The following is a 25,475-nucleotide window of genomic DNA, read 5'->3' on the forward strand; positions in this document are numbered from 1 at the left end:
TTTAATCAGTTTTTTTCATGCATCTTGTCATCATGTTCTCCTCCACCAGTCTTACACACTGCTTTTGGATAACTTTATGCTGCTTTACTCCTGGTGTAAAAATTCAAGTAGTTCAGTTTGGTGGTTTGATGGCTTGTGATCTTCCATCTTCCTCTTGATTATATTCCAGAGCTTTTTAATTTGATAAAATCAAATAAACTCATCATTTTAAGTGTCTCTTATTTTTATCCATAAATCAATATATCTGTTAGTTAAATATAGCAGAACTATTTTGACTATTTTCTCATAATAAAATCTAAATAATGATTCACACGCACACTACCCTGGTGAAAAAAGTATATACTTTATTGTACTTAAAACATATTGAGAAATGTCTGTAAGTATGCTGTAAATAAAGTAACAGATTTATGTACTTACTTAAAATATATTAAAAGTACATTAATATTAAGCTTTCATCAAATGTATGAAAGTACACTTTGATCATACTTTTTAAAAAGTACAATATAGTGTATTTAACATAAATAGAATACTATGAATTACACTTTAAGTTTAATGTAATCAGTAGATATTTTATATATTTATTTCCAAATATACTTTTGTTTGAGTACTATAGTACTATGTTCTCAGCCCATGTCTAGATACTTTTTTTACATAACAGAGTAATTCAAAGGAAGGTAGTAAGGTGGGGTATTGCAATTAATCACAATAAGATAATTTTTACTAATTTACATTAGCAAATTACACTCTTTACACTCAAATTACCCCCCCCCCCCCCCCCCCCCCCCGAGCAAAGCAGTCTAGAACATGGGCTGAGCTGAAACTACTAAAATCAGTTTAAGAACTGTCCAATGCTGTATTATTGAATAGTGGAGAAATATCATTTTCCAGAAAGGAATGTGGTCAGAAAAAATCAACCACTTAAACTTTTGGAAAAAAAATAAATCAGACAGAATAAAAACGGCACTAGAACTCAGGGAAATGTTGTTTAATAGTGAAAGTAAGAGCTTTACCATAAACACACAATGCAGTGAAGAGAACTGAAGTGATTAAAGAGATTAAACAGCTGTGTAGCTTTAAGAAAAGCTCTTATCAGTAAAAAAAAAATCAGATAAAACAGCTTCAGTTTAGTAGAGAGAGTAAAGATCAGACTCTAGATCAGAGGAAGAAGAAGATCATGAGAAGATCTGATCAGTCCTGATTTACCCAGAGTTCCAGATCTAGGTTCACAATAGATTACAAGAGATTGTGATAAGAAGATCACAATAGGGGGCGGAGAACTGCGCTCTGTAAAGTTCTACAGAACTCTGGACCATCTAATCTTTATTTCACTGGAAGCAAAAGGTCAGTCTGATCTCAGACCTGCAGAAACCTGTTCATCCTGCTGTACAATCACTACTGCACCAGAAGTGAAGCAGCAGCAGCAGTAGTAGTGATAGTGGTAGTAATAGAAATATTAGCAGCAGTAGTAGTGGTAGTAGTGATAGTGGTAGTAGAAGTGATAGAAATATTAGCAGCAGTAGTAGTGGTAGTAGTAATAGTGGTAGTAGTAGTGATAGAAATAGTAGCAGCAGCAGTAATAGTAGTGATAGTACTAGTAGTAGTCATAGAAATAGTAGCAGCAGTGGTAGTAGTAGTGATAGTCCTGGTACTACTAGTAGTGTTATAAATAGTAGGATTAGTAATGATAGTGGTAGTAGTAGTAGTAATAGTGATATAAATAGTAGCAGCAGTAGTAGTGATAGTGGTAGTTGTAGTAGTGATATAAATAATAGCAGCGGTAGTAGTGGTAGTAGTGATAGTGGTAGTAGTGGTAATAGAAATAGTAGTAGCAGCCGTAGTAGTGGTAGTAGTGATAGTGGTGGTAGTAGTAGTGATAGAAATATTAGCAGCGGTAGTAGTGGTAGTAGTGATAGTGGTACTAATAGTGATAGAAATAGTACCAGCACAGAAGTGATAGTGGTAGTAATAGTGATAGATATAGTAGCAGCAGCACTAGTAGTAGTGATAGTCCTGGTACTACTAGTAGTGTTATAAATAGTAGAATTAGTAATGATAGTGGTAGTAGTAGTAGTAATAGTGATATAAATAGTAGCAGCAGTAGTAGTGATAGTGGTAGTTGTAGTAGTGATATAAATAATAGCAGTAGTAATAGTGATAGTAGTAGTAATATAGAAATATTAGCAGCAGCAGTAGTGATAGTGGTAGTAGTAGTGATAAAAATAGTAGTAGTAGTAGTAGTAGTAGTGATAGTGGTAGTTGTAGTAGTGATATAAATAATAGCAGTAGTAATAGTGATAGTAGTAGTAATATAGAAATATTAGCAGCAGCAGTAGTGATAGTGGTAGTAGTAGTAGTAGTGATAGTGGTAGTAGTAGTGATAGAAATAGTAGCAGCAGTAGTCGAGATAGTGGTAGTTGTAGTAGTGATATAAATAACAGCAGTAGTAATAGTGATAGTAGTAGTAGTAGTAGTAGTGATAGTGGTAGTAGTAGTAGTGATAGTGGTAGTAGTAGTGATAGAAATAGGAGTAGTCGAGATAGTGGTAGTTGTAGTAGTGATATAAATAACAGCAGTAGTAATAGTGATAGTAGTAGTAGTAGTGATAGTGGTAGTAGTAGTAGTGATAGAAATAGGAGTAGTAGTAGTAGTGATAGTAGTAGTAGTAATAGTGATAGTGGTAGTAGTAGTAGTGATAGTGGTAGTAGTAGTGATAGAAATAGGAGTAGTAGTAGTGATAGTAGTAGTAGTAGTGATAGTGGTAGTAGTAGTAGTGATAGTGGTAGTAGTGGTAGGGGTAGTAGTAGTAGTGATAGTGGTAGTAGCAGTAGTGATAGGGGTAGTAGTAGTGATAGTGGTAGTAGCAGTAGTGATAGGGGTAGTAGTAGTAGTAGTAGTAGTGATAGTGGTAGTAGCAGTAGTGATAGTAGTAGTAGTAATGATAGTGGTAGTAGCAGTAGTGATAGTAGTAGTAGTAGTGATAGTAGTAGTAGTAGTGATAGTGGTAGTAGCAGTAGTGATAGTAGTAGTAGTAGTGATAGTGGTAGTAGTAGTGATAGTGGTGGTAGTAGTAGTGATAGTGGTAGTAGCAGTAGTGATAGTAGTAGTAGTACTGATAGTGGTAGTAGTAGTAGTGATAGTAGTAGCAGTAGTGATAGTGGTAGTAGTAGTGATAGAAATAGGAGTAGTAGTAGTGATTGTAGTAGTAGTAGTGATAGTGGTATTAGTAGTAGTGATAGTGGTAGTAGTAGTGATAGAAATAGGAGTAGTAGTAGTGATAGTAGTAGTAGTAGTGATAGTGGTAGTAGTAGTAGTGATAGTGGTAGTAGTGGTAGTGATAGGGGTAGTAGTAGTAGTAGTAGTGATAGTGGTAGTAGTGATAGTAGTAGTAGTAGTGATAGTGGTAGTAGTGATAGTGGTAGTAGTAGTGATAGAAATAGGAGTAGTAGTAGTGATAGTAGTAGTAGTATTGATAGTGGTAGTAGTAGTAGTGATAGTGGTAGTAGTGGTAGTGATAGGGGTAGTAGTAGTGATAGTGGTAGTAGCAGTAGTGATAGGGGTAGTAGTAGTAGTAGTAGTGATAGTGGTAGTAGTGATAGTAGTAGTAGTAGTGATAGTGGTAGTAGTGATAGTGGTAGTAGTAGTGATAGAAATAGGAGTAGTAGTAGTGATAGAAGTAGTAGTAGTGATAGTGGTAGTAGTAGTAGTGATAGTGGTAGTAGCGGTAGTGATAGGGGTAGTAGTAGTAGTAGTAGTGATAGTGGTAGTAGTGATAGTAGTAGTAGTAGTGATAGTAGTAGTAGTAGTGATAGTAGTAGCAGTAGTGATAGTAGTAGTAGTGATAGTGGTAGTAGCAGTAGTGATAGTAGTAGTAGTAGTGATAGTGGTAGTAGCAGTAGTGATAGTAGTAGTAGTAGTGATAGTATTAGTAGTAGTGATAGTAGTAGTAGTAGTAGTAGTGATAGTAGTAGTAGCAGTAGTAGAAATCCCACACAATATAACACGGAAACTCCACCCAGATATTGACTTGAACCCGAGACCCCAGCGCTGGGAGGTGAATGTGCTGAACCACTAAACCTATTACTACCTTTACCATATCCATCACCACCACCAATAATAATAATAATAATAATAATAATAATAATTATTATTATTATTATTATTATTATAATCTTTCATTAATTCAAATAATTGATTTGCATTTTTTATGCTTAGCTTTTTTAAACCAGTGCAGTTTAATTACTGATCTCTGGCTCTTCAGTCACAGTGTAATTCTGTATTTGTAAGGGTGGCGCCCCCTCCTGGTGTGACTGAGTGCTGCACTGGTTCAGTGTTTTCTACAGCGCCCCCTCCTGGTGCGACAGGTTGAGGTATTGTTTTGAACGGTATCGGGTTTGGTGAGTTTTACATAATGCAGGTATTGTTCTGGGGCATGCTGGGTATGCAAAACTGCAGCACAGGTGTGTTCCTAATGTTCTGGTTGCAGGTGAAGCGTGTTGACAACACCTAACAACACCTGGACTCTATTGCACACTGTGTAATAGAGGTAATTACTACCTCACTGGTTATTTTTGCACACTGCATAATTTGCACACTGTCTTGTTATTTATTATTCTTTGTCTGTATTGTGTTGTATTGTCTGTCTGCACTTTTGTACTGTTGCACTATTGTTCTGTCTACACTGTGTTTATGTGCACCATGGTCCCTGGAGGAACGTTGTTTCGTTTCACTGTGTACTCTGTATATAGCTGAAATGACAATAAAAACCACTTTGACTTTGACTTTGACTAATCACAACGCCCACCTGTTTGCAGTCATGCAAAAACCTTTTATGTTAATAGTTTTTTTTTATCTTTCTGCATAGTCTTTTATATTGTATCAAAATTATTTTAAATGAATGAACCAATAGAAATGCTCCAAACTGACGGATAGGACTTCCACTGACTACACTACATTAACGTCCACTGAAAGTTAAGAAAATGTACAGAATATATGAATATTCTTCCTTTTAGGCTTAAAAACATAATAGCAGTAGTAGTGTTAGTAGTGAAAGTGGTTGTACTAGTAGTAGTGAAAGAAATAGCAGCAGCAGCAGTAGTAAGAGAAGTGGTGGTGGTGGTACTAGTAGTAGTGATATAAATAGTAACAGTTGTAGTAGTAGTGATAGTGGTAGTAGTAGTAGTAGTGATATAAATATTAGCAGCAGTAGCAGTGGTAGTAGTGATAGTGGTAGTAGTAGTAGTAGTGATATAAATATTAGCACCAGTAGCAGTGGTAGCAGTGATAGTGGTAGTAGTAGTAGTAGTGATATAAATATTAGCACCAGTAGCAGTGGTAGCAGTGATAGTGGTAGTACTAGTAGTAGTGATAGAGGTAATAGTAGCTGCAGTAGAGGTAATAAAAATAGTACCAGCAAAATTAGAAGTAGTAGTAGTAGTAGTGATAGTAATGGTAATGGTGGTACTAGTAGTAGTGATAGAAATAGTAGCAGTAGTAGTAGTAGTGATAGTAATGGTGGTACTAGTAGTAGTGATAGAAATAGTAGCAGTAGTAGTAGTGATAGTAATGGTAATGGTGGTACTAGTAGTAGTGATAGAAATAGTAGCAGTAGTAGTAGTAGTGATAGTAATGGTAATGGTGGTACTAGTAGTAGTGATAGAAATAGTAGCAGTAGTAGTAGTAGTGATAGTAATGGTAATGGTGGTACTAGTAGTAGTGATAGAAATAGTAGCAGTAGTAGTAGTGATAGTAATGGTAATGGTGGTACTAGTAGTAGTGATAGAAATAGTAGCAGTAGAAGTAATATTAGTGATAGTAATGTAATGGTGGTAGTAGTAGTAGTGATAGAAACAGTAGCAGTAGTAGTAGTGGTAGTAATGGTAATGGTGGCACTAGTACTATTGATAGAAATAGTAGTAGTAGTAGTAGTAGTGATAGTAATGGTAATGGTGGTAATAGTAGTAGTGACAAAAATAGTAGCAGCAGTAGTAGTAGTAGTGGTAGTAATGGTAATGGTGTTACTAGTAGTAGTGATAGAAATAGTAGCAGTAGTAGTGGTAGTAGTGATAGTAATGGTGGTACTAGTAGTAGTGATAGAAGTAGTAGCAGCAGTAGTAGTAGTGATAGTAACTGTAATGGTGGTACTAGTAGTAGTGATAGAAGTAGTAGCAGCAGTAGTAGTAGTGATAGTAATGGTAACAGTGGTACTAGTAGTAGTGATAGAAGTAGTAGCAGCAGTAGTAGTAGTGATAGTAATGGTAACAGTGGTACTAGTAGTAGTGATTGAAATAGTAGCAGCAACAGTAGTAGTAGTAGTAGTAGTGATAGTAATGGTAATGGTGGTACTAGTAGTAGTGACAAAAATAGTAGCAGCAGTAGTAGTGGTAGTAGTGATAATTTAATGCAAATTAATCACATGAAAAAGTTTACAGAGTCTGGTGACATTAATTTTATTCAGTTTTATTTTATGGTACAAAAATTTTATGGAATCAAACATTTTCAAAACATTTAAACATTTTCACACTCTGTTCTCTGTTCTCTGTTCTGTGGGCAGCAGCCTGAGACGGTGACCCAAACCATTATAAAACTCTACACACTTAACTCTAAAACCACAAAACTGTTCTTTACTCAACACCATAGAAGAAGCTCCTTCTGATCCCTAAAACACAAACTCCTCTATAGAATTGATCAAAGAACCATTTCTGTCACATTTTAAAATTCTATCTATTTACATTATATTTCTATCTATATAAAACATGTTAAATGTACTCAATTCTAATCATTTCAATCAGTGACTGTAGAAAAGCATAGACAACCCAGCGTCTAGCCCCCTGCTGGCTGGTTGCAGTATAATGCTTATGTGTGTAGCTCCGCCCATCTCCATACATTCAGTAATAAAACAGCCTGTTTTCCCAGCCGTGTGCTTTCTGGCACATTCCTCTGTGTTCTCCTTGTCTCCGCCCATGACTTTGTAACCCCGCCCCCTTGTTACTTGTCCCCAGGTGTTTCCTGTCTACTTCTGTATACAGCTCTGGTAAAAATGAAGAGTCCACTTTAATTTCTGAATCAGTTTCTCTGATTTTGCCATTTTATTGAGGTACGTCTACATTTGGAAGTGTGAGGAAAGGTAATCTAATTGAATCTACTACTTTTTCGGTCTGTCTATTTACATTATATACTGTTTTCAACTTTGTAAAAAGTTAAACTGAGGTAAACTTCCAATAGTTAATACATTCAATCAGAAAAGCCACTGTTCAAGCTTACAACAAAAATTCACGCTGGAAAATAAAACTGTTTTGTAAAAATATAGAACATTATTCAATAGGTTTTATCTAAACATGTACAACAACAGGTTACCACCTCACCCTATTCCACCTTTCAGTGAACTGTACATCTAAATTTACATCAGCACAGAGAGATCATCCTCCAGCAGTATCTGTATTCTCCATTACCATGACGACATCAAATGTTATTCATCTTGTTTTATGTTAAAAAGAAAGAATGCATAAAAATTTTTTAGAGAGATTTCTCAGAAGAAACAATTTTGGATCCAAAAATAAAAATTTTCCTTGTTGAAGAGAATCGTAAATGTGAAAAACCTTCAAGTTAGTAAATGATTTTTTAATGAAATTAATATTTTTAAAGTCTTTTTAATACACCAAAATTGGTTATTCTATGTCGTAACTCAAAAAGACCTGTTTTTAAAAGTCTACTGATACAACAAACCAACATAGCAAAGATGCTAGAGGCCTGGTTTCCGAGTCTAATACAACAATTGGCCTGAAGCTGCATGTGCCAACACCCCGGTTACCGAGTATAACATAGGAATCTACCCAAGCTGCTTGTGCCAACACTCGAGTAGCTGAGTATAATATGACAATTGGCCCAAGCCACATGAGCCATCACCCCGGTTGCCAAGTATAATACAACAATTGGCCTGAAGCTGCTGGTGCGAACAGTCCGGTTGCTGAGTGTAATGTGGGAATTGGCCCGAGCCGCTTATGCCAATTCTCTGGTTGCTAAGTATGATATAGGAACTGGCCAGAGTTGCATGTGCCAACACTCTGGTTGCTGAGTATAATATGCGAATCAGCTCGAGCTGCTTATACCATCACCCCCATTGCCAAGTCTAATACGACAATTGTCTTGAAGCTGCTTGTGCCAACACACCGGTTCCTGAGTATAATACGACAATTTGCCTGAAGCTGCTTGTGCCATTACTCTTGTTGCTGAGTATACTATAGGAATTGGCCCAAACTACTTATGCCAACACCCCAGTTCCTGAGTATAATACTACAATTGACCAGAAGCTGCTTGTCCCAACACCCTGATTGCCAAGTATAATACAGCACTTGGCCCAAACTGCTTATGCCAACACCCCAGTTGCCGCCTATAATACTACAACTGGCCTGAAGCTGCTTGTTCCTTCACCCTGGTTGCCAAGTATAATACAGCAATTGGCTTGGCGAGTATAATACGACAGTTGGCCTGAAGCTGCTTGTGCCATTACTCTTGTTGCCGAGTACACTATAGGAATTGGCCCAAACTACTTATGCCAACACCCTAGTTCCTGAGTATAATATGACAATTGACCAGAGGCTGCTTGTTCCTTCAGCCCGGTTGCAGAGTATAATACAGCAATTGGCTTGAAGCTTCTTGTGCTAATACCCCAGTTCCTGAGTATAATATGACAATTGGCCTGAAGCTGCTTGTGCGAACACCCCGATTGCTGAGTATAGTACAACAACTGGGCCAAGCTGTTTGTGCCAAACACCCCATTTGCCGAGTATAATATGGGAATCTACCCAATCTACCCAAGCTGCTTGTGCGAACACTCCGATTGCTGAGTATACTACGGGAATCAGCTCAAGCCACTAATGCCAACTCGAGTATTTGTTGAGTATAAATCACAATACATTCCACATGCCTAATGCTGAGTCTCAACCAATTATTTTTACATCAGCTGATCTTGGGCCAGTTCTTCATGCTGTCTGGGTACACTCTGCTGGTCAAGAGCTGATCTACCGTTGATGATCTATAAGGATGTTGAGGATAAATGCCAATGATAATGAAGGACGGTGTATCTGTTTTTAAGGTCAGTGCAGCTCAGATCTTCTGTCTTTCTTTACTTACACTGCTTTTTTTATTTCAATTCTTCAGTTCTTTTCTACTCTATTAAAAAAGACAAAAACTCTCATTTTGGCAACTTCATCAATTTAGAATTTCTAAATATATACAATATTCAGCCCCTGGCTCCTCAGTAATGCCACTAACAGCACATACAACTGAAACTATGACACATAAACACTCCTCAAATCTGTAAAACCTCCTATATCTGTTAATCATTATCAAGTAAACAGATTATTAAAGATGGTCTGAGGCTATGACGCGAGGTCTGGTCTGCAGATGGAGGCGAGTTTGTTGAACCGGAGGTCCAGGTTGGTGAGGAGGTCTGGGTGGAACTCGTTCTCGGTGATGGAGATGTTGTCCAGCTGAGGGTTGAGCATGGGTTCTCCTTCGTAGGCGTAGCAGTGCGGCTCGTAATCACCCAGCTCTTTTTCCGGGGCCTGGAGTTGGGCCAGGTTCTACAGAGGAGGAACAGAAATCAGTCAAACTCAGTCAAAATCAGTCAAACTCAGAGTTTTGGGAAACTCTTAGAGCTTTTTTAGCCCTTAGAAAAGACTTCCTTATTTTTCACACTATAAGGTGCACTTAAAATCCTTTAATTTTCCCCAAAATCAGCAGTGCACCTAATACAGCATGTTATATTGGAGTTTCAGTTTAGTTCTCCAGCACTGAGACTGGAGCAGCATTAGCATTAGCTGCTAACTGCGGAGAGTACTGTATATCAGACTGTATTCTGCGTGTTTACCATGTTAAAACAAGCTATGTGTGACGAACCGCTAGTTAATATCACCCTGGCTTAACAGAACTCACTGAAGCTAGCGCTAGAGGTTACCTACTAGTGCTAATGCTGCTGCACCCAGCCTTAGTGGAAATCTGGAAATCTAAGCTTACTGTAATAAACAGAAGCTCTTTACTCACCCAAATAAACAGTTTTCAGGAGAGAAATCTGTGTAGATTAACATCCAGCACTCGTTTAACTTTTAAGAATTATAGTTTTGTTTACTTAACTACTTAAGCTAATTTAGAAGGAAAACATGGCAACACCCCTGTTCCTTACTAGTGTTACATAATGTGCCTTATAATGTGGGTCTTATGTGTGAAAATAGAACAGAAAATATAGAACTCACCAAAATATGTCAGTTATTGAAAGTCTTTGAAAAGCTTTGTGGTATAAACGTATATATAACCTTAAGACTTAATTCCGGCTGCTGAGTATACTATGGAAATTGGCCCGAGGTGCATGCTTTTATAGAGGTTTTTGTTTAGTACTGATACAGAATGTGTTTAATGGGTGTCTCCACACCTTTCCCATTGGCTCCTGGTAAGTCTATATAGCATAGTATAGTTGTAGTTGTATAAACTCCGGATGCTGAGTATATTTTAGGAATTGCCATGTTGCATGTTCCCACAAAAAGTTTTTTTTTGTGTAAAAAAAATATATATTTTACTGATAGAGACTGTGTTTAATGTGTGCCTTAAACCTTTCCCATTGGCCCCTGGTACCATCTATTTGCATACTGGGTGTGTCTTTTGTCTTTGATGTTAACTATAAAGCTTGCTAGTATAAACATGTATAAACTTGTGCCAACACCCCGGCTGCTGAGTATAATATGGGAATCGGATCAAGGCGCATGTTTAGTTTGATGCTTGCTTGTTCTTAAATAGTTAATCACATTTTTCTTTACAGTAACATATCTGATCAAAGCAAATGTCTAAAATTGTGCTGTATTGACCTATACTGTATCTGTATATCACAAAATAAATAGTACATCATTTCAATTTCAACAGCTCTAATTTATTGCTTACGTTAGTATCGATAGAGGCAAGTTATAAAGTGTTATTTATCTTAATTATTTGATAAAAAAGCAGTAATTAATAAAGTTACCTGATTAATGCGAGTGAACAGGTCCTGTCGGAGGCGGTAGTCGTCTGCAGAGAACGCTGAATAATTTCTATTCATTGTTTCCTGCAGAGAAAAAACACAAAAACAATCAGCACAGATACAAATAATACATAATAACGCAAAATCTCCTGATCATAGTTTAGATTTTGTACTGGAATAAATGAAATAAGATACTGATATATATTGTATTTATTTAAAACACAGTTATACAAGATATAGACTTGTAAAACCTGTGTAAAACAGACTGAATGTTACTGTAATAAATGAATGTAAAACAGACTGATCTCTGTTAGCGTACCGTAGCTGAGCGATAGCTTCTATACGAGCGTCTGGTGGAATTCTGTAGACGGAAGAAAAACACACGGTCAGTATGAAATATAAAGAAAAGATTGAAAAATAGAATGATATACACAGATCAGACAGATTATTATGACCACATTCTTATTTCTACAGGACAAAATCCTAATAAAATAATGAGATATATTGTGAAATGACTGTGTAGATTAAATATTCACCCGGTGTAAAGATCTCCTCATCATCTGCTCCCTATAGAAAGAACTGTCCTGAACAGCCATCGTCTGAAATAATCAAATTATATATTCTGTTTATACAGTGCAAACAGTATCAAGTCTACAGAAAGTAGAAAAAACAACAATTTTAACAATAAACAGCCCTAAATTCAGTGTTTTTTCAGTATTTTAAAAAGGTTCTGTATTGTAGTTTATACCACAGTCAGTGCAACCCTGCAGTGTGATTGGCTGAGAGATGTTCTACGAGTGCCATTATCAGCTGGTAATGCACTGTAACTGAAGCTCTCCATGTATTACTGTATTACTCCACCACATAAAGGTAACCTAGCAACAATGCAGCGCTTACAAGCCAAACAGCCCAGCTACAAACAAACAGAGCAGCAATGGAACTATTTTACTATTAGATCCTATTCTCCTATTCTCCTCCTCTTTATCTCAAAATCTTTCAATAAATAGTGATAATGGAACTGTGGTATAATCACAATAATACCCAAGCAATGTATCTTGTGTATTATTGATAAAACATTGAATTTAAAGGTGTGTCCAAACCTTTGACTGGTACTGTATATATATTTTTATTTTTATTGACTAGTGTAACTAAAGAAAGAGTGATTATGATGACGTACGCTTTGTTGCTGCATCATTTCCTGTTTAACATTTCCATTGTATTCTTCTATGTAGTTGTTTCCTTTCACGGTCTGGGTGCCGTCCACTTGCGTGATTTTGGCGGGAACCTTTATGAAGAGATAATAAACACAGATTATTATTATTATGATATAAGACTTGTATAAACCAGTTAAACAGTAATATATCAGCTGCATGCTTCAGTTAGCATGTTTCAGTAACTGTGGTAGATGTTTAGTTATAAATACATTTCTTTGTTCCACTTATAATCAAATCAGATTTGTGGAGAATAGTAGCTTTACATAAATCCAACTATAATTCAAAAGAGTACTTAATACATGTAGATGCACATTACCAATACATGAACACTTTAAAAAACTAAACTTAAGATTGTTCTATTTAATGTCATTTTCTAAGTCAACTGAATTAGAAATATTAAATTGCACTGTAAACTATAGCAAACTCAACTAACCTCAACTAACTTTATTACGTTTCTTAATAAAAGTTGATCTAGTTGAACTAAATAATCTGTTTGGCAAAATTTACAAATTGTATTTAAACCCTACTCTGCACTTTTTTTTGCTGAAATAACAAAAAAGATGCAGAGCTTTCAAACCTCAAATAATGCAAAGAAAACAAGTTCATATTCATAAAGTTTTAAGAGTTCAGAAATCAATATTTGGTGGAATAACTCTGGTGGTTTTTAATCACAGTTTTTTTTCATGCATCTTGGCATCATGTTCTCCTCCACCAGTCTTACACACTGCTTTTGGATAACTTTATGCTGCTTTACTCCCGGTGCAAAAATTCAAGCAGTTCAGTTTGGTGGTTTGATGGCTTGTGATCATCCATCTTCCTCATTATTATATTCCAGAGGTTTTCAATTTGGTAAAATCAAAGAAACTCATAATTTTTAAGTGGTTTATTTTTTTTTTCAAAGTTTCACCCTTTTTTCTGTTCATTTTCTGAAATATATCTTCATAAAGTCCCCTGAGTAAACCTGTGGGTTATGGAGGGGAGACTGAATGTACAGTTTTTTATTACCTTACAGTCGGTTCCGGGCGTCTCGATGTTGGACTCGAGGAGACGCCAGCCCGGCCCGTCATCCGTCAGGATCATCTTCTTCTCCTGTTTACAGGAGATCAGCATCGCCATGAGCAGAACCGCTGCCCAACAAACACAGACATACATCAGATTAATCACTGACACCAGTCTACTGACCAAACTACACATATAATATAATATAATATCAGCTCTGTAATGATTCAGTTTTTTTTATAATCAGCCTAAAACAATGCAGAACATTTATATACCAGAAATTTATTTTTCATACATAGTAAATGAATAGTGAAGAGATCCAGACTATGAAGGAACACATAAGGAATCATGTAGTAACTTAAAAGTGTTAAACTTGCAGTTTCTGATGAACCTATCCTGTGCAACTTTCCTGGGATGGTCCTGATGAGTGCTAGTTTCATCAATATAACGTATAAAGTGACTGCGCTTGAGGATACTTCTTGAAATTCTTCACTTTTTTCTTAAAGGCTTTTTTTCCTCACTTAGTTGAGTAGTTCATACCTCAGTTCACTACCTCATAAAGCTAACTAAGAAAATCCAGCAGAGATGTGGAAGACTTTTGTGTTAATCTACAATGTAGAACATTAAAACATACTGTATTACAGTAAATGTTGAGTGGTAGACTGTACCCAGCAGGAGGAGCATTGCGAAGATCATGATCCCGATGGCGCTGTTGCCCACCTGGGCTCCTGAAGCTCTGCGTTCCAGGCAGTTGGGCATGGTGATGCAGTCGCACACGGTGACGGAGATGTTCTGGGTCAGGCTGAGGCCCTGGTTGTCTGATACTTTAACCTGAAGCTCATGGTGACCCGAATACACACTGCTCTCCTTCACCAGGTTCACTGTGTTTCCTGTAGAGAAATCAGATTCAGATGAATTACTAATGTAATTAATAATGTACTAATTCTCTTAATTAATCATGGGTGTGGTTAATTTGGGCCTTATGTGAAATAAACCAATCAAATATTTACTTGCTCATCATTCCAAGTCAGGTGAGCTCTGACTTTGGTGAATTGCTATTTTAACGGTGCAGCTACCTGGACGTGTCCAACAAACTCTTCTCAGCAGAGGAAACTGAGCTGCTGGTTGACGCTGTGAAGGAGCTCCAGCAGCTCATTTACGGGAACAGTAATGTTATTTTATTTACTATTCTGTTTATTGTTGATGTAAAAGTTGGGTTTGTGTCGATGTTCATCTGTGTAATAAGTGGCCAAGATAGCGATGAACGTCTGACTGTTGGCGTCTGTCTAGGTTGTATTAAGTCAGTGAATACAACAAGCAAAACTCCAGAAATTTACCTGAACACACCTCATTTCATAACCAGACCACCACGCCCATCAGTGTAGATATATTCAGAAGCACTTTTGCTATTTAAAAGAGGCAGTAGGAAAGAGTGAAAATAGGCTTTTGGTGGGGTGTAAGATAGGGCTATGGGTCTTTCCACAATAGGTTGTAACAGGTTATAAAAAGGCTCTCAGAGGTTACTTTCGGATAGTGTATCTCCTGGTAAGAGATCACTGACTGTTAGAAATACCTCTAACCTCTATACCTCCACTGGACTGAGAGAAACAGGATGAACATTTCAACAAATTGCTTTCATTTGCTGTGGTGTCATGAAGACAAACTCGGACGACTACAGACTGGAACTGTATCGCCTCTACTGATGAATCCAGGTTTGGTTGTTTGGGATCTGATGATGAGGTTTGAGTATGAAGATCTCGTGTTGAGAAGTGCTTTAATCCTGCCTTTTACCTGGACTGAAGAGTTCACACTGTAAACTGCTGGTGTGATTGATTGATTGATTGATGATCTGAGGAGCATCTTATACAATGACAGTCAGTCACTCCTAGTAGTGATAGGAGGAACACTAACAGTGATTTCAGTGATATGTGCAGAACTTCCTGCAGACACAGGAAGGTCTCCACCAGATTGCAGCACTTCCTCATCCTGCCCGCTCTCCTGATTTATCACCAATCCAGCATTTATGGAGCAGCTGAGACTCAGCAGCTTCAGCTTCATCCTACGAATGTAGAGCTACAGGATATACAGGTCCAGTTGTAGCAACATCTGTGGGTAAATGTGCTGCAGGATCCATACAGAACCTGTAGAACCTCCAAACCCAACCCTCTCAATCTCATCTTATATCCATTAGGGTCTAAACTAGATAAACTAGAGCCTCCTTTTAGTTAAAGAACAGTTTTCCCCAGTAAACTTTAATATATCATGATTATATTACATCTATCTTCTTCTAGGGTATTTACCGTGGCTGGGGTCGATCCTCCACTTCCCCTTCACATCTCCCAGCAGTTCGTAGGTGAAGGGTCCGCTGAATGGAGGCAGGTCCAGATCTACAGCCGTGATGTTGCTCATGGTGGGTTTATCAGATAAACACATTCCTAGTGAATTGGCCGTCAGTGTGGGCAGGTTATCGTTCTGATCCCCCACCTGGATGATCAGGGTTCCAGTTCCCGTCATTGGAGGCTCACCTGTGCATCAAAAATAACATCAGTAACATTAGAATAAAACAAAAATGGGAAAATAGAGATTCCAGTGTTATAACTGCACAAACAATACAAATTAACACTGGATTTTATTTAGTTCATAATTATTAACTTTATTAATCCACATTTATTATTGTAAAAACTATACAAACTCCAGATTACTAGTATCCACTTACCATTATCCACTACATACATTATCACAGGGTAGGAACTGTTCTTCACATACGGTGATTCCCTATCTAGAACCTTCGCTGTGAACACTTGCCCTGTCTTCGGATCTACAGTTATCCAGTTTTCCACATCTTCCCCTTTAAAAAAACTGCAGAGAAAAGAGAGAATAGAGAGAATAGAGACATTTATAACAGGAAGTTACTGAAAACTGAATCATTTACTGACACAAAATGTAAATTAATCCAATAAATGACCATTGTGATGCGCCTTGTGCAGGGGGTAATAAAGGACCCAAGTGTTGTTTAAGGGTGTAAGAAAGTACTGATATATCAAAGTATTATGTTGATACTTTTTATTATTAGTTTAGATGTAAAGATTGATGTCAGAAGTGATGTAGGTAGTGTTGTGTTTAGCAGTGTTGTACTGTGTTGTTATTCCACTGTTCTGATTGAGTAGAAAATGTTTTCTTTTCTTTTATTTAGAATTTATAAATATGATGATGATGATGTGTTTTTATATGAAGACAGTTTTCCTAAAAATTGATATTATTAAAACACAATATGTCTTCTCGCTTACGGTGGAGCAATATATTGATATACCAAGTCGCAATTTTTCAACTTTCAAACAAATCTACATTTAGAAAAAACATCCTCACATAAACGTGTTTACACCTTTTTACTTAAAAAAGACACTTGTTCTATGGAGAGTTATTGTCTCTTACCGAAACGTGTTGGCGAAGTTTTTATCGGGGTCGATGGCCTTCAGCGTGCACAGGGAGGTTCCTGCCTTGGTGTTCTCCATGATGCCCTCCTTCCTGACCGGCGGGACGAACTCCGGCGGGTCATTAACGTCCTCCACCGCGATGGTGATGGGGTACAGTACGGGGTAGTTTGGCAGCTTCACGTCGGGACCGCCGGTGACGGTCTTCACCTCCCACAGCCTCTGATTAGGACGAGCCGTGACCTCGCAGGAGAAATACGGCACCAGGTTCTCCACGCTCACCGAGATATTCATGGAAGATTGCTCTTCATAATCCATCGCCTGTGGGTTTAAAAACAGAAAATATGTTAAAATATAAGGGATGTGTCTCAATTGTGTACCACACACTAATACTATAAGGTATAAAAAGCATTTTTTAAAAGATAATTTCATTGATTAATTTTTACCCCTAAAAATGAATTAACTGTAATTAACTACATTTTTGTAAAGTTCAATTTCACTACTAACTACAGCAAGTTCTGATTACTGCCAGACCTGTAGAATTAAGAAATCACTTAAATAGAACCTGTCTGACAACATAAAGTACTTGGGTTCTGCAGCAGGACAATGACCCAAAGCACACCAGTTTTATAAGAAGGTCTTTTTATATTTAAAAACTGAAGAAGATCGGACAGCACTCGTATAATATCCAATGTATTTATTTAACTCACAGATAAAACAACATTACGGTTTCAGCGTATGAGAAAGGCCTAGGGGTCGAAGCGTTTGTGTTTTATTGAGTTAAATAAATACATTGGATATTATACGAGTGCTGTCCGATCTTCTTCAATTTTTGGATTATCTATTGCGGATTCAGCATTTGAGAAGTATTTGGGAGGGAAACCTGTTTTTTGACTTTGACCTGTTTTTTTTTACTCATGTAAATCCAAAAAATGTAAGATAATTATATATTTTTTCACAGCACTGAATACAATCAATTATTTACACAAATAATCTTAAGCTTGAACAGATTTTGAGTAACAGATTATGCTGTTATTTTAGGATTAACAATAAATCTAATTTATTTGCAGTGCGATCACCCTGAATAAATCAGATTAAAAATGTTTCAATAAACCTCAATTTATTGTATAACTCTTTTATTAAGGTTTTATAAATGAATACCCGGCTGGCAGATGACTGATGATGTAATCTGTAAATAATCTCCTGTAATTATGGGGGATAGGACTGAACTAATGCTTTTATAATCCTGAGCTGATCTCAGCTTTACAGAAGAGCTCAGGATTATTAGAGGTTTAGATCTTCAGGAAGAAACACGTCCATAAGCCTCAGTTTAGAGACGAGTCACAGAAATTAATATGTCTAATGGAAATAACCCCAAAAACATTCGTAATATACCGCAATTACCAGAGAAAACCTCTGAACATGGTCACATATCACATTACATCCCATAACATCACATCACATATATAACATCTCATATCCAATACAATCACATTACATCACATCACATCAAATAACACATAACACTATAATTCACATCAGAGTTTCACAGCAGTTACTAAGTAACTCACTGTAGATACTGATTTCCTACTGAATTCACACTGAATACTGAATTACGCATAGTAGAATTCATACTGGATACTGAATAACTGACAGTAAATACTGAATAATTCATACTTGATACTGAAGAATTTATATTGGATACAAAAAAATCATACTGGATGCTGAATTAGACATAGATGATACTGACTAATTCATAAATTATACTGAATATTTCATACTGGATAAAGAATAATTTATAGTGGATACTGAATTTCGCAGAGTAGACACTAAATAATTCTGAACTCTGTATATTAGTTACTAAATAATTAATAGTACGTACTGAATAAATCATAGTGCATATGTATTAATATTTAATAGACCCAGAATTACAGTAATTACTTTTTAAAATTAACATCAACATATAAATGGGTTTAAAATATTTCAAGCTAAAACAGATTTGTGTTTTTTACAGAAATAATAAATGACTCATTATTAAGAATAACTCGTCTGTGTAAAGCGTTTATAAAATACCTTTATGACGGTGAGTTTTCCCTCATTGGTTTGTGGGTCCGTCTCTATTTTGAAGTATTTTTCTTTATCTGCGTGAATTTTATATTTAGCTTTCCAGGCGTCGGATCCGGGACTGTCCTTATCAGAGACCTGCAACCGCAGGACCTCCACCCCGCTGTCCCGCTCCTTTATCCTCCCCGGACCCTGAAATCACATCATAACATTATTAATAACTTTATTAATATCATTATTAATATCATCTTTATCCTCCCCGGACCCTGAAATCACATTACATCACTATTAATAACATTATTGATAACATTATTAATATCAATTATTAATATCTCCTTTATCCTCCCCGGACTCAGAAATCACATCATAACATTATTAATAACTTTATTAATATCATTATTAATATCATCTTTATCCTCCCCGGACCCTGAAATCACATTACATCACTATTAATAACATTATTGATAACATTATTAATATCAATTATTAATATCTCCTTTATTCTCCCCTGACCCTGAAATCACATTACATCACTATTAATAACATTATTAATAACTTTATTAACATCATTATTAATATCACCTTTATCCTCCCCTGACCCTGAAATCACATTTATATCACTATTAATAACATTATTAATAACATTATTAATATCATTATTAATATCACTATTAATATCTCCTTTATCCTCAACGGACCCTGAAATCACATTTATATCACTATTAATATCACTATTAACATCACATTTATCCTCCCTGGAGCCTGAAATCACATTATATCATTATTAATAACATTATTAATATCATTATTAATATCACTGTAAGCGTAATTGTGAGTACAGTGAGTCTGTGATTAGTAACAGTGTAATAACAGTACTCACCGTTTGGCCGGTGATGACCGGCAGGTGATTGTTCTTGTCGATAATGTTGACGATCACAGTGCTGGTGCTGGAGAGCTTCACTTTATCTCCATCATCTTTAGCTTCAACCAGTATAGTGTATTTCTGCGCTGCCTGAACAAAAACACACACAACCAATCAAACGTCTGCACACACCTTAACCCTTTCACTCCCTGCATACATTACAATTAACATCAGGTAGTTTCTTTATTTTTAAATGTTTTTTTTTAACATAGCACTATTTGACCACGAATTATCCAATGAACAAGTTTATAAACCAATAAAACACTAGCTTGGCTCCGCCCACTGCACTAGAAAAACAGAACTAGTATTAAAAGCATTGAGACAAAGTAACAGCTGGTTTTTACTATTTTACTTATTTAGATCACTTTTTAATCATTTTTTTTTACAGTTTAGGGATGTTTAGTGCCTAATTATAATATTTTTATAGTTTTACCGAATTTTGCACTAATAGTTTATTTACTGTCCACTGTTTACATTTTTACAATTTGCACTGCTAAATTATTATTATATAACTGCGTACGTGAAAATCCTGTATGGCTGACATCATTCGTCTTCTCAATATTCCACATCAGCTGGTGTTCATTGTGTTTTACTGACTCTACTTTTATACGTTATACGTTATTGTCACGAAGTGACCCAGGCAGGGAGACGAGGAGGCGGACACAGGTGCAGGTAGGAGCGATATAAAGAAATAATTTATTAAATAAATAACAAAGAAACACAAAGAAACAAGTAAACACGTAACAAAGATAATCAAATCACAAAGAACACGTAATAATAAAGTAAACCAAAACAAACGAGAGGAACTAGTGAACATAAACTCAACAAACAAGAAGTACTAAATATATATATATATATATATAAACAGGGAGTAAATAAACAAAGAAACAAACAAAGCTAAGAACATAAACAAGGAATAAACAAGAAACTAGAAACTACCAAAAATAACCAAGAAATAACCAAAACTAAACAGGGCAGGGATATATATATATAGACAAGGAATATACTAGAAACAAAGCAGGGTATATACAGGGAGCTAGGGAACACGGAGCAAGAAACTAGAAAAAACCAAACAAGAAATAAACAGAGAAAAACACAGAGCAAGGACTAGGGCTAGGAAACGCGGAGAAACACAGAGAGACAAAACAACAGAGGTTAGTGCAAAGACCGACGGAGACAAAGTGGTAGACGAGGGCTATTAAAAGAAACAGGAAACACTAGATTAGAAACACCTGGGGAAGGGGCGGAGCTACAAATGAGAAACACATGGAAAAGTACTGAGACAGGAGACACAGGGGAGCACAGGTCACGTGGGACACACACAGAGACATGAAACAGGGCTAAGACCTGACAGTTATTTTATTACTTTTTACTGTATTTGTTACCTATATATTATTGTATACTTTTTTTGTAACTTCTGTTCCATTCATCCATCCATCCAACAAGGTTTATATGAAATACAAAATATCTTACACACAGACTTTCAATGCAGTGGCAATACATTTTTTTAAAGATTTTTTATATATATATTTGCTATATATATTTTATAGTATAATATTAGGGCATTCTTAGCCCTATTTGAGTAATGTTCTAATCCATATTATGAGAAACAAGAACTACTCAACTAAGTAAAGAAAAAAATTAAGGTCACTCAATCTGAAAATAAGAATTTTAAGAACTTTAAAAGTATCCTCAATTGCAGTCACCGCAAAAAAGACCATCAAAAATGTTAAACAGAAGGAACTGGCACTCATCAGGACCACCCCAGGAAAGGATAGAAGAGCATGAGTTCCCTCTCAGAAACCGCTAGTTACAAGCTCCACAGATAAGTGCTAAATGCTAAGTGCTATTTTTTACCTCGTAGTCTAAACAGCCTCTGAAATAGATGCTGGCGGTCAGTGAGGTTCCGGTCGGCTCCAGGAAGAACTCGGCGTTTTGGGTTTTGGGCGTAACCGAGGCGATTCTGAAGGAGAAAGTTCCGTTAGGAGTCTGAGGATCATCCAGATCTGACGCCACCACCGTTAAAACTTGCTGACCTGCAGAGATTCAGATCACCGTTATTTATTATCAGCATCCCGAGTAATACTGCTAAAATTACTACTAAAATTACTACTAAAATAACTACTAAAATTACTACTAAAATAACTACTAAAATAACTACTAAAATTACCACTAAAATAACTACTAAAATTACTCCTAAAATTACCACTAAAATAACTACTAAAATTACTACTAAAATAACTACTAAAATTACTACTAAAATTATCACTAAAATAACTACTAAAATTACTACTAAAATGACTACAATAATACAGTTTATAGTTTATAGATAGATCTTCAGGAGTGTAAGAACATATATTGAAGTATATCGAAGTACCACATTTTGTTTTGCAACGATAAAAAACTTTGATGATTTTAAATTAGTAGTTAAGGTGTAAAGATTGGTGTCAGAAGTGGTTCAGATAGAGTTGTGTTTAAATCCCAGCTCTATATCTTACCCTGAGTTGCAGACTCTTCCAGAGAAGTGTCGTAGACTGGTCGGTTAAAGACGGGGGGATGATCATTAATATCCAGGATCTTGATCTCCACCCCGAGTCTTGTGTCCACTTGATCGTTGGAGACGTTTCTGGCTTCAAACGTTAACTAAAAACAGCAGAACATAGTTATAATTATCTTTATATATTATTTAATAGTCACATTTACAACATGATGATGCTCTAATTACCATTTTAACAACATATTTTACATCACTGATAAAATCTAATGAAAGCATCAAAATTAGTTTGTAGCGTTTGGCTCCATAATGCACAAAGAAATTGATTTTTTCGGCTTGTTTTGGCTGCTGCGCTTGCGCAGATCTCTATATCATAACGCAACCAATGATTGGTTTCCTTATTACTATTCCCCCCCCCCCAAGCACCGCTAACACAGAATTAGCATGCAGGCTATGAGGGTTGATCAGAATTTCCTGATAATTGGACCAATTGCAATGCCCCAAAAAAGTCTTGGAATTTAGTATTTTTAAACCAACTTTCATTAAATGTTAGTTAATTCTCATTTTGGGCATCATTTCAGATATACAGCTCTTCAGTTTCTGAATCAGTTTCTCTGATTTTGCTATTTATAGGTTTATATTTGAGTAAAATGAACATTGTTGTTTTATTCTATAAACTACAGACAACATTTCTCCCAAATTACAAATAAAAATATTGAAATATTGTAATTTAGAGCATTTATTTTCAGAAAATGAGAAATGACTGAAATAATAAAAAAGATGCAGAGCTTTCAAGTTCATATTCATAAAGTTTTAAGAGTTCAGAAATAATCAATATTTGGTGGAATAACCCTGGTTGGTTTTTAATCACAGTTTTTTTTTCATGTATCTTGGCATCATGTTCTCCTCCTCCAGTCTTACACACTGCTTTTGGATTCCTCTTGATTATATTCCAGAGGTTTTTAATTTGGTAAAATCAAAGAAACTCGTAATTTTTAAGTGCTCTCTTATATTTTACAGAGCTGTACAACCTAAAATTAAAAATATAATAAAATATAATAAAAACGTACCCTGAGGATCTGAAAGTCCTCATAGTTGACTTTCTTGTGGACCCAGATCTCCCCGTTACTCTTCATTTCCAGAACTCCTACAGGTTCTTCATTAACTCCACTGCCCAGGAGCCTAAACTTCACCAGATACTTCCGGTCCAGTTCAATCTGAATCATAGCATTTACATCAGTATATCACTCGTTAACTCTTTATTTTAGAGTTCTGCAGTAAATTACAGCAATTATGTGCACTTTATGATGCTGTATTAAGTTTTAAAACATGTACAATAGCAAACAAACTGGAAAATGTACAATAACTTGCCAACAAACATTTACAATAAGGGCAAAATATAACAGAACTTACCCCAAGTAAATTTTAGTGCTTAAGAATTAATTGAAACATTAGTTAAAAAACTGTATGCAATGATTAATAATGTATTAACGAGTATTAATTAATACTTAGTTGAGACATTCTGTTAATTAATGTTACATTAATGTTAATTAATGTTGCTTTCTTGTAAAGTGTTACTAAACAGTATAGTAATATTTGAAGTATTGTATTCATTCATCTATCAAAGTAATAGGCTGCTGTGTTTTCAATTAATTTTTAGCTAATATTAAAAAGCATATACATTAAAAGGCATATTACAAACAGTAAAATACTTAGAAAACTATTTATAAAATAAAGACACATAAATCCTGTCATAAATCCAATTTATTATGTATCTTTGCTTATTTCTACAACATATAATAAGTGGATATGTACTAAATAGTTTGTATTTTATGTTTTTTTTTAAAGTGATTATTTTATATTTCAGAAAACTACACCACTACTGTCCTGAATATGCAAAACAAAATCAAAATAATAAATTATGATTTATTATTATTAAAATTCAGCATGATAATATTTTTAAATAATCTGTAAAGAGTAAAATGAAGGGGAAGTTTTACAAAATGAAGCTATCTATTTATAAAGTTAACGTTCAGTAATAAACGCTACATTAAAAACTCTGAATAAACTTCTGTTTAAACTATAATATACTTGTGTCATGCTGTGTGCACCTGTAATGCTCTAAAAATTATAGAAATCTGTTACAGTCAATCTAATGGTAACTGCCATAGCAACCACCTTAAACGCCTATGCACCCCCCTGAAGAACAATAGGAACCCACCTAGCAACCATTGAGAAAAACCTTTAACCTTAACAACACAACAGCACTCACTTAACAACACCTTAGCCACTACCTAAAATATCATAGTATTTGCACAGCAACACCATAGCAACCACCAGGAATATCTAAAGGAAAGATTTGGCTATTTTAAATGAGCTGTATGTTCATTAATGTAACGTGAGTGCGGTTTAGCTTAGCGACGCCGGGTCTGAACAGGGAATTATAGTTTTTCTCCAGGCAGAATTTCTACATTCCAGCTTTACAGCTTTTAGAATGAGTTCCTCTCTGAAAGCGGTGTTTAGTAACTCGATACTCACTCGTCCCAACAGGTACGGGAACGGACCTGGGTTCTCCTCCTCAATGTTGAAGCTGTCGATGATCCACGCTCTCTTCTTCCTCATCTTACTGTCGGCCCAAACCACAGAGACCGCACACTGAGAGAGAGAGCATTGGCATTAGCATTAGCATTTTAGCAATAACAATATGTCACAATACAAGAACTTTGGTTCTTTTACCAATAGTGTACTACTACTATCTAAAAGCTGCTGTAGTACTGCTACTACTGTTGTACTACTAATCTACATACCCACTGACTTGCCTACTGATCAACCAACCTACCGATCAACTGACCTACTGACTAATCAACCTACCTGCCTTCCTACTAACCAATCAACCAACTAACAAATCAAGTGACCTACTGAGTAATTATTCTACCAACCAACAAACCAACCAACTGACCAACTGACCAATCAACCAACCTACCTTCCTACATACCTGTCAACCAGACAAGCTACTTTATACCTAGCCACCTTTCTACCAATCATTATACTTACCAATTAACATGCCGACCAACCAACCAACATACCAACCCGTTAACCTGCCTATCTTTTTACCTACCAACCAACCTACTTTCTACCCACCTATCAATCAACTGACCTACCTTTGTACCTATCAATCAAACAATTATCATACCTACCATCTAACTGACCGATCAATCAATCAATTGATCAAACAGCCTATCTTTCTACATACCTATCAACCAAATAACCTACTTTTTACCTAGCTTTATTTCAACCAAGCGACCTGCCTTTCCACCTACTAATCATCTTACTTACCAATTAACTT

General features: G+C 35.9%; 1 protein-coding gene across 1 annotated transcript in view; it reads right to left on the bottom strand.

Moving 5' to 3' along the window:
* Positions 1–6,437: 6,437 nt before the first annotated feature.
* LOC103040476 (cadherin-like protein 26) overlaps positions 6,438–25,475 on the bottom strand; it is a 33,571-nt gene continuing 14,533 nt past the window's right edge. Inside the window, exons 2-17 of the mRNA XM_049462879.1 lie at positions 24,668–24,784; positions 23,200–23,346; positions 22,134–22,278; positions 21,493–21,671; positions 19,594–19,725; positions 18,723–18,905; positions 16,651–16,970; positions 15,935–16,077; positions 15,519–15,743; positions 13,887–14,108; positions 13,225–13,346; positions 12,183–12,290; positions 11,542–11,604; positions 11,325–11,366; positions 11,009–11,089; positions 6,438–9,581 (exon numbers count right to left, since the gene is read on the bottom strand). Coding sequence (XP_049318836.1) covers positions 9,378–9,581; positions 11,009–11,089; positions 11,325–11,366; positions 11,542–11,604; positions 12,183–12,290; positions 13,225–13,346; positions 13,887–14,108; positions 15,519–15,743; positions 15,935–16,077; positions 16,651–16,970; positions 18,723–18,905; positions 19,594–19,725; positions 21,493–21,671; positions 22,134–22,278; positions 23,200–23,346; positions 24,668–24,784 — 2,433 coding nt within the window. The 3' untranslated portion in view covers positions 6,438–9,377. The remainder of the gene's footprint in view (positions 9,582–11,008; positions 11,090–11,324; positions 11,367–11,541; positions 11,605–12,182; positions 12,291–13,224; positions 13,347–13,886; positions 14,109–15,518; positions 15,744–15,934; positions 16,078–16,650; positions 16,971–18,722; positions 18,906–19,593; positions 19,726–21,492; positions 21,672–22,133; positions 22,279–23,199; positions 23,347–24,667; positions 24,785–25,475) is intronic.

This window comes from Astyanax mexicanus, chromosome 13, assembly GCF_023375975.1.
Source record: "Astyanax mexicanus isolate ESR-SI-001 chromosome 13, AstMex3_surface, whole genome shotgun sequence".
NCBI lineage: Eukaryota > Metazoa > Chordata > Actinopteri > Characiformes > Acestrorhamphidae > Astyanax > Astyanax mexicanus.